The sequence below is a fragment of the Dicentrarchus labrax genome, unplaced genomic scaffold (assembly GCF_905237075.1).
Source record: "Dicentrarchus labrax unplaced genomic scaffold, dlabrax2021, whole genome shotgun sequence".
NCBI lineage: Eukaryota > Metazoa > Chordata > Actinopteri > Moronidae > Dicentrarchus > Dicentrarchus labrax.
In genome coordinates this window covers 5047693-5057917 of record NW_026136704.1, presented here as the reverse complement: position 1 = coordinate 5057917, position 10225 = coordinate 5047693, and the positions used below count along the sequence as shown (strand labels likewise).

Here is a 10225-nt window from a genome sequence, read left to right as displayed (position 1 = left end):
TTTAGTTTAAAACTGTATTGTCATAGAACAGTAGGTTCAGTGCAATGTATACACTAACACATATGCATACATACACTAACAAATCGCATATTAGAACAAAGCACCCTTTTCTTTCACAAGAAACACTTGGTACCCTAGCTATCAACAGTGTGTAGTAAACATTCATGACTGCTACAACCTGAGGCAACACTGCTGGTCCTTAAAACACCTTCTGAATTACTTCTAACCAGCATCAAGAGAATAATACAATGACCAGATTAATGCAGATATGTCTTGCAAAATATGTGCAAAAACACATTTACTAAATTTACAATTTTCCAACAAAATAAAAGAACAAATGTAAGAAAACCGTTATTGTCCTGGCAAATGCAGATCCAGTGCTTGAAAGATTAAATTTTCATCTTTAACTGCAAGGGTTTTGAAAATAAAGTGTAATAAAATTAAAAGAAATGGCTTGCTTTCCCACCACTACTACATTTCAGTTAAGAATGTGCAAAAACCAAAAATCACCTCCAAATTTGAAAATAGGGGAAACTGTTGGAGCTCTATTCAACACACATCTGACAAATGCTGACACCTAAATGAGAAAGGCACATTTTGCAACACATGACCCTGAGAAAAAAAATCTGCTGAAAACAATACACAACACTTGCTATAAACAAGAACATACATTAAGGCAGCACAAGTGAAATGCGTAAGTGTTAAAAGTCCAGTCCAATGAAAAAGCAGCAATGGTCCATATTCCAAAAGAAGATAGGGAGACTTTGTTGTATCCATCTTGCCATTAAATGGCAACAGCTCACTGTTGGAGTCTGTTTTCTTTGACAGTGTATTGCCGTCCAGCTCCATCACAACCTTCTGGAGCACTTCGAAACACTACTTAAGTTCAGGAGGGTAGTTGAGGTTTAAGGCATACATTAGGCCAAACAGCATGGCAACAGCTAAGGCAACGTTGTCCAAATCATGCAGTACCACCTGGCCCTCCAGGACAATCCCAATGTCCTCTGGTCTATCAGCGGCATCTCTGAGATTCACAACACATATTCCCAGCGTGGTCTCCTCAATGGCTCCTTGGTGCAGGACTTCGTCTGCTGCCTGCAGAGTGTAAAATCACAAAAAGAGTCATATGAGAGGAAATAAAACACTTGCCCTAAACCTTAACTCTATTATGCCCTGAAAACATCATACTATTTAACTAGTATCTGCGTTAACTGATAATTGTTTCCTCAAATAATGGCCCGGGTCTTTATTTACCTCAGCAGCAAAGGATACCAGGTAAGGTTATGACCACATTTTTCCTGATTGGAGTTTTATTTTTTATATTAACTGTCTCCAGTAGTCCTATTTTTTTAGTTTTGTGTTTTATTATACTTAGTCTACATTAAAGCAGATTTGCATTAGCATTAATCATCGTTCAAAATGTGGATGTTTGAGTTTGTAATGGTTAAGTAGCTCGGACCTACTTGCAACGGCTACTGAACACCCTTTACACTGCCACCTTCACTGGGGGGGGAGAGAGAGAGAGAGAGAGAGCGAGAGAGCGAGAGCGAGAGAGAGAGACAAACAAATCAGAGGACATACTAATGTTAGATATTAAGAACAGCCAGGTTAGATTCAATATTATAAACACCATTTTTAAACAGTTATAACAAATAGTGCACTTTGTAACCTTCATGAAGGTAGGATTTATTACAGGACTATATCAGACTGAATTAGTTTCAACCTAAAATTGTAGCAACAAAATAAAAACATTTGTATATTACTTACCATTTACTACAGAGCTTTTGGTACTGTGCTCAAAGCAAAGCAGAGATTTAAACTGGAACACCACCTTATACCTATCCAGAAAACAAAAACATTTTAAAATGAGTTTATTATTTCTACAAGTTGGTGAAGCATCCTGATTGTGACACAGCTTATCTAACTGTCAAAGTTAAAAAAAATCTTGAATAAACAAACTTGATTTTAGATTTAGACATTTTCTTGCCAATGCAAATCTCAAGCAGCACATCCAAGTTTTAATTCCAACACAGAAAATGTTGAAAAGAATTACTAAACATTTAACATCAGGAATAAGGACATGGTAATAATGGCTCTAATCAGAGTAATGCACCTCCTCTACATGGATTTACAGGAGATTACTGAGGACGTTTGAGGAATGTCTATGTATTGTAAATAAGTGTCAACTGCACCATGCTGATTTAACCGAGCAGTTTAACATTACCTTTCTTTAATTTCTTCAATCCACATGATGGTGACATTTTCAGAGGACTTTTGTAAATACTCATACAGATCCCTTGGTGTTTGTAGGTCACTGCCTCCGAGGACATACATGTCTGCCTTACGCTTCAGCACTCCTCCCACACCGTCAGGTGCACCCTTCCCATGGGAACGCTCTGAAAAGTTCCAGGTGATCCTCTTGAATCCCCATGTATAGGGAATGCAGCTCATGAGGAAGCAGTTTGATCGATTCCGGTACTGGGTTGCTGGCCCATCACTGAGGACATGCAGGGTGTCGATTGCATTTTCATGTCTTCTTCGGAAATCATCAATAACTGGCTTGACGTGTGCCCACACGGCACGCTCATCATGACGCAAGGACTGGGAAATGGTGGCATAGCACTGGGAGCCACTGACTGAGTAGGCAACTCCAGTATGCATTGTGGCCTGCTGTCTATTGCCACCAAAATGAAAGGCCTGAATCTCAGTGTTGAGTTTACACGCATAGTTCTCTGAAAAGTCTATGTGTAAGACCATTTCATTGGGATGGATGTTCTCCTTGATGTGTCTGAACTGTTTCACCTGATGAAGCCAGTTTAACTGATGACTCGCAATTGCATTGAGCCTCTGGTTGAACACACCAGTTAGCTCTCCTACTGTCCCCCTCTTCTTTTTCTTCACCCAGTTCTTGTAGCTTCTCTCTCCCACTACAACATCCTGCTTCTCCCACTGCTCCCATGTTGCAGTGTCAGCTGGGTTGTGGTCCTGCAGGTTGGGCTCATCATAACAGCACTTTGTGCACACACGTTGCATGCATTTTGTATTTTCAGTATCACATGTGATACCTGACAGCAGTGCTGACAGGCTTTTTGTCGTGATCAAGCCTCTGCTTGAAAGAGCATCAATTAGGAGCGAGATGTTGGCATGTTCCCAGCAGGCACATGTATTGCGGTCGCTGGACCTAGCCTCTGTGACATAAAAAGGTTTATACCTTATGAACTGTCTGTAGGACAGCTGGTGCTTTTTTTCACATTTTTGCATGTAGGCCTTATGAAGGTCCTTTAGTGAGGAAGTCAGCACTCGTCTTTGTCTTTTCTCTTTCCTGCCTACTGTGTCCTTCTTCCCAGGAAGCACAGTGCTATTTTCATCTAACAGCAGGAAGGATTCCACCTGAGCCTTTTTGTCATTTATTAACTTTTTCCTGGGTGGCAAGTGGTATTTTTCTCTGACTGTTAGTTTTGTTACGTTTTGCCTCACACTTTGTTTTCTATATTTCTCAGCCCTCTTCTTTTCTTTGCTGACTTTTCTCTGGAGCCTTTTGTTCTGATCCTTCAGTCTCCTTAATGATTTATTCAGCTTCTTTAGTTCTTCAGTGTGTGGGCTTGGTGGTGGTGGTGACGTAGGTGGGCTTGGTGGTGGTGATGTAGGACCTGGGACTTGACCTGGGTCTACCTGGATGTCTCCATCATAGATGGAGTTATCTGGGGGAGTCATGTTAAGTAGTGCATTTAAATTTCTTCTTTTGGCTCTATATTTTGTTTGGGAATTTCTCCATATCTCCCTCAGCTTCTCTCTTCTTGACGGTGGGAGAGTCTGGATCCTAAATTTAGGCATCTCCCCTTTCTGTTTCTTTTCTTGATATCTGTTAACAGAGTAACAGAATGGTGTGAACGTTTTAACAGTTGTTCAACATTGTATATTCTCTTCATTTCATAACTGCGTTCCTCTTAATTGCACTGCCTACAGTGTTCTACTCCAATGATATTTAAGCTATCATGTATTGCCAGGCTTCAAGAAATCTGCCTCAAGGCCTTTTGAATGAACAGTGAAAGCACCCATTAAAACCCTGCCTCAGACCTTCCTATTGGTCAGCGAATGGAAACAGACAGTTGTTGTTTACTTTTCTTTTCTTTTCCTCAGCAACTCCTTTCTCTTTGCAGGGTGTGAATTCAGTCTCTCCCTGTATCTCTTTGTCCTCTCTGCACTTGTCATCATTATCTGCCTCAAGTTGACAAAAGAAAAGGGAATGTATGGTTTGAGATTAAGACAAAACATTGTTTAGACTTAAACAGTATTCTAAGGTTTCTGTGAAGGGGTCTGCTATGTCTGTCTGATAAGCTAGAACTCTGTATCACCGAATAAAAATAAACTAAACTAAACACAATCGACTGTGGATAATTACAGCTTTTATGTGATGATGGACCCAAATAAATGTTTAAAAGGACAAAACATACATTGGACTTTGTTACTTATTGTTATATCTGCAGGAAATTACAATTCATATCATATAGTGTGACAATCAAATCATATGTCTGCTTGTCACACCATATGATGTTTTCTGCACTTAGCACAACCTTGAGTCTTGTAGCTACACATTAGCATACTAACAACATGCTAGCTATAACAAAGCAGCATATATTTACATGTAATTATAACAAAATAATACAATTTCTTTTGCATTTTTATGAAAAATGTGTCACACCAAAAAACATCTGGAAGTGGGACTTTTGTCAGAGTGCCAACAAGATCTGATTTATTGTAAATATAAAAATGATAACTCACCTCAGGTTGTACAGTAGCAATACATTGCTAGTACTGTACAACCTTGCTGAAGAAGGTCCTCTCCTTCCCAAGGGTGTCAAAATAGTTGCCCGTTGAAATATCCCCAAATAGTGTCACACCATATGATTTTGATTTGTGTGACAAAATATTTTTGATTAGAACTGACTCAAAACATTATGCTTGGACTTTGAAAAGAGTAGGCTCACAAATAGACATCTGTATTATTTTTCTCTGTTTTTTTGAGAATTCTTGCATTTATTTTTCTTAGTTTTATTCAAGTTCTCACTTTGAGAAACAAGTGCCGGACAGTCACACCATATCAGTTTTGTTATGTTTGGTTGAAAATTCTGAAAGAATTAGTGATGAACTGTTTTAATGTTGAGTATGTTCACATAAAGCATAATGTTCTGCACAATATTGAGAAGGTTTTTGGCAAATATATTTTTTAATCATACATGTTTGACGCTGAAGACAGCAAAACTACCATGTCACGTCATCCACCCGACTACGTCTGTCTTTGACTAACATACGACAAAGTTTAATTACCTTTACCGTGTGAAGAGCTGTCCAGACAGTTGAATTCCTCCGACCGGATTGAAAAAATGGCGCACATGGCCAAGTTTTCTCTCAAAAATCTGCTCTTAATGGGGAGAGTTTCCAGACGAAACATAACAACTTCCTTTGTTCATAACATGATTGAGACTTAAAAATTAAACATCCCTCTAGATTACAAGAATTCTAAACGATTGATATATGTTCAGTGGAAGAACATAAATAAATTGTGTTATGTATACGAACTGTTCACTTGTAAAGTGAACAACCACCATTTCACCCCTTTTTCAGTGTACAGTAAGTATAGTAAATAATTCTGCAGTGCATTTTTGGAATTTACGTCAATGGGAATGTGGCGAAACGAGGGTGGGATGATTACTAAATTATCAGATGATCTTTTCTAGTTTATTTGTTACCAACAACGCCACCTTGGGTTAGGGCCCAAGGACCCGTATTAAAGGTCAATTATCACCGCTTACAAAAGGACACTCCGGTTCGTTCACTCAGGGAGGGCAGGAGACAGAGTTCGATGATTACATAAAAAATTTTATTGTGTAAATTAACACAAAGTTTGGCACAAACGAATAATAGGAGACTGGAGCCCAACTAGGGAAGGGAAGGGGTATTGGCTGAGGCTTACCGGCTGGAGGAGGGGTGGGCAGGGGAAAGTGACGTCCAAAAAAAGAAAGGAGAACACCCCACTCACACAGCAAAAACGTGACGTGCACTCAAAGAAAATCTTGAACGAGGCTCACGCACACACAAGGGATCACCACCACCCTCCAAGGGAACCACCACCACCACCACCACCACCGTCGGCCTTCAGCTCTAGGTGAAGATAAGAGGCACAGTTAAGAGGGCTCACAGTTAAAACAAACAGTATCGCTTGACATAAACAAACTACTGAATAATCAACGAACTGAAGACTATTGATATACATTAATCAGAAATCAATCAAACCAAAAGAAGAAAATTTAAGAGTCTGGCCAGAGTTATCAACTCAACAGTTAACCATAATTAACTTGAACTTTGAACTCAAATAAAGGAAGGCTCAAATTGAGAAGTTCCCCTCCCAAATAGAAATTAAATAATTACAGTAAACTCCTTAACTAAGCAAAATTACCCAAACAAAACAATAAGCAACCAAACTATTAAAAAGTTACTCAAAAAGAAATTATACCACTACTAAAAAAATAAATAAACATATACACCACACATTGGCAGATTACCCTTAAAACACACATGCACACACAGTCCAAACGAGTGGCTGAGAGTCCCAGCGGAACTCGCAATGGCCTACCCGAGCACCAACCATACACACACCACACAATCCCACACACAGCAGCAGCGGGAAACAGGGTCAGCAGCAGGAAGCAAACAGACAGCCGACAGGACTTTGAACCAAGCCAACGAAGCAACAGTAGCAACAAAGTAGTAGTGACAGCCGAAGTAGCAGCGGCGACAGTGAAGCAATAGCAACGAAGCAGCAGTAGCAACGAAGCATAAACTCCGGTCCGGTTAATTTGCATCCTGTCCAAAGAGGGAGAGGGGTGAAGAGGGTCGGCGTAGCAGGGGAGACAGCCACCACGTATCATGCGATCAGCAGACTGTTAGAGGGAGAGGAGCAGAAAGGGGGCTCAACACCTGACTAACAGCAATTAACAACAGAAGTTCAGCATGACTACCTATGCCGCCACGGAAAAAAAAAAAAAACCGAGGATGGAGACATCGGATCTGTTAAAAGGAGTTACGGTTTGAGTTAAATGAAACGCTGACGAACGTACACCAGCACCACGCTAAGATGCGCCTACCTGTGCTGAGGCGAGCGGCGCACGCCATGGCCCGGGAGTAGGCGGACCGAAAAGGCAGGAAACGAGAGATCAGGAGGAGGGACACGGCCTACTTTTATCCCCTCGACATGAACAATGATTGGCTAATAAGCCAGAGAGGGCGCGGTGAAGCAGAAGACCGTGTTCCACATGGCAGTGGTGCCTCGTACCACGACAGGAATTTAAATAGCAGCAAGATACAAGATAACAAGATAATGATGATGTTACATAAACTATATTTACCACAATTCTCCTCTTCCTAAAAACCAATTGAATGGTTCATAAATTCAGATGAGAACATGAAGTGTATCAATGTCTGCCTCCAGGCCAAAGCGTCCCAAATGAGATTTCTTTGCTCAAATATGAATCAGATCAGTTTTTGTGGCAGATCAGGATTTTTTTTAGTTATGTGACATTTATGTTTCTCTAGATTTACATTTGTCATGTCCCAACTTTTTTCTGCTCTTTCTAAAAAACAAATAGGAGAAAAGAGGAACCAGGAATTTCAGCCTTAAGAAACAAAGTGAAGTAAAGTTTTCAGCACCAGAAAGATACATATTACATGAAGTATATTTACCTTTAAATTGAGAAACATACTTATGCCTCCAACCCTCTCCTCGTCTCTCTCTAAACTGTAAACAGTTATTATAGTGGTTAAAAACTTATCAGGTGAACAAAATAATCATGTATCATTAAATTAATTTGAATCACGTAATTAAGTGTTCTTACCTTTAGAACTTAAGAGCATTTAAACACCATTTTACCTCAAACTCCCATTACAAATTACTTGAAAATGAAATTTAATTTAAATGAGTGATTGAAGTTGCTATTTATTCCAACGTTGTTATCCTAACTTGCAGTGGATAATGTTGTGCCACTTCAGTACCTAGTCTTGGGGCGCCAGCACAACAGATTTTCTTGTTCCTCACTTGCTGATTCTAGTAATGCCTTTACTTGTTTCTGTCAGTGCAATTAACCTTAATTCACAAGGTTAATGCACTCAATATTAACATCCTTTTATAAGGAATCTTGAGGTAAGATAGAACACTGAACTTTATCTAAACTACGAGGTAGGGAGTAGACTGTCCCTCCTCGAGACACCCAAGGGGATTATTCTGCCCCAGTGAGAACATAGTCCTTGAAAGTGGTGGGTGTCTTCCTAACTCACAGCGGATAACAATGAGCCATTTTAGTAGCCAGTTCAGGGTTGCCAGGACAACAGTCTTGTGCAAGATTATCAGGCTCCTGATTTGTCGAGTCTTGATATGCCTTTATTTGTGCCCATCAGGTCAGTTGATATCACTTTACCAGCATAACTCACTCAATATATACATTGTTTCCTAAAAATCTTGAGTTAAAATAAAACACTGAACTTAATGTAAACTACGAGGTAGGGGGTAGACTGCCCCTCCTCGAGGCACCGAAGGGGATTATTCTGCCCCAGTGAGAAAATAGTCCTTTATAGAAGTGGGTGCCTTCCTAACTTGCAGTGGATAATGTTTTGCCACGTAAGTACCCAGTCCAGGGGTGCTAACACAACAGTCTTGTGCCGGTTTTAATTGTTCCTCATTTGCTAATTCTGGTAATGCATTTACTTGTTTCTGTCAGTTCATTTGACCTTATTTCAAAAAGTTAACACACTCAATATTGACATTGTTTTCCAAGGAGTCTTGAGTTAAGATAGAACACTGATCTTAATCTTAAATACGAGGTAGGGGGTAGACTGCCCCTCCGCGAGACACCCAAGGGGATTATTCTGCCCCAGTGAGAACATAGTCCTTGAGAGAGTTGGGTGCCTTCCTAACTTGCAGTGGATAATGTTGCGCCACTTCAGTACCTAGTCCGTGGGCGCCAGCACAACAGTCTTGTGCAAGATTATCTGGCTCCTGATTTGTCGAGTCTTGTTATGCCTTTATTTATGCCTATCAGTTCAGTTGATATCACTTTATCAGCATAACTCACTCAATATATACATTGTTTCCTAAAAATCTTGAGTTAAAATAAAACACGAGTGAGAACATAGTCCTTGAAAGAGTTGGGTGCCTTCCTAACTTGCAGTGGATAATGTTTTGCCACATCAGTACCCAGTCCAGGGGTGCTAGCACAACAGTCTTGTGCTGGATTTTCTTGTTCCTCATTTCCTAATTCTGGTAATGCATTTACTTGTTTCTGTCTGTCCAATTAACCTTAATTCACAAGGTTAATGCACTCAATACTTACATCGTTTTCTAAGGAATCTTGAGGTAAGATAGAACACTGAACTTTATCAAAACTACAAGGTAGGGGGTAGACTGCCCCTCCTCGAGGCACCCAAGGGGATTATTCTGCCCCAGTGAGAACATAGTCCTTTAGAGAGGTGGGTGCCTTCCTAACTTGCAGTGGATAATGTTGCGCCACTTCAGTACCCAGTCCGGGGGCGCCAGCACAACAGTCTTGTGCTGGATTTTCTTGTTCCTCATTTGCTAATTCTGGTAATGCATTTACTTGTTTCTGTCAGTTCAATTGACCTTATTTTGCAAAGTTAACACACTCAATATTGACATTGTTTTCCAAGGAGTCTTGAGTTAAGATAGAACACTGAACTTTATCTAAACTACAAGGTAGGGGGTAGACTGCCCCTCCTCGAGGCACCCAAGGGGATTATTCTGCCCCAGTGAGAACATAGTCCTTTAGAGAGGTGGGTGCCTTCCTAACTTGCAGTGGATAATGTTGCGCCACTTCAGTACCTAGTCCGGGGGCGCCAGCACAACAGTCTTGTGCTGGATTTTCTTGTCCCTCACTTGCTGATTCTAGTAATGCCTTTACTTGTTTCTGTCAGTCCAATTAACCTTAATTCACAAGGTTAATGCACTCAATATTGACATCGTTTTCTAAGGAATCTTGAGGTAAGATAGAACACATGAACTTTATCTAAACTACAAGGTAGGGTGTAGACTGCCCCTCCTCGAGGCACCCAAGGGGATTATTCTGCCCCAGTGAGAACATAGTCCTTGAGAGAGGTGGGTGCCTTCCTAACTTGCAGTGGATAATGTTGCGCCACTTCAGTACCTAGTCCGGGGGCG

The 10225-nt window shown here is 40.5% G+C and overlaps 1 protein-coding gene across 1 annotated transcript; it reads right to left on the bottom strand.

Moving 5' to 3' along the window:
• Positions 1 to 4136, bottom strand: LOC127362891 (uncharacterized). Its single transcript, XM_051399148.1, has 4 exons — positions 2225 to 4136; positions 1768 to 1838; positions 1464 to 1498; positions 1 to 1095 (listed from the first exon to the last, which is right to left on the bottom strand). The coding sequence occupies exons 1-3, from the start codon at positions 3832 to 3834 to the stop codon at positions 1473 to 1475; spliced, it is 1707 nt and encodes a 568-aa protein (XP_051255108.1). The 5' UTR covers positions 3835 to 4136; the 3' UTR covers positions 1 to 1095; positions 1464 to 1472.
• Positions 4137 to 10225: the final 6089 nt, after the last annotated feature.

What these genes read in the sequence shown, in the direction of transcription:
- LOC127362891 (XM_051399148.1), bottom strand. Translation starts at nt 3,834, where the DNA reads ATGCCTAAATTTAGGATCCAGACTCTCCCACCGTCAAGAAGAGAGAAG. An exon ending in ATTGAAGAAATTAAAGAAAG is followed by an intron (nt 1,839 to 2,224) that starts GTAATGTTAAAC and finishes TTTTCTGGATAG; the next exon opens with GTATAAGGTGGTGTTCCAGT. An exon ending in CAAAAGCTCTGTAGTAAATG is followed by an intron (nt 1,499 to 1,767) that starts GTAAGTAATATA and finishes CCCCCAGTGAAG; the next exon opens with GTGGCAGTGTAAAGGGTGTT.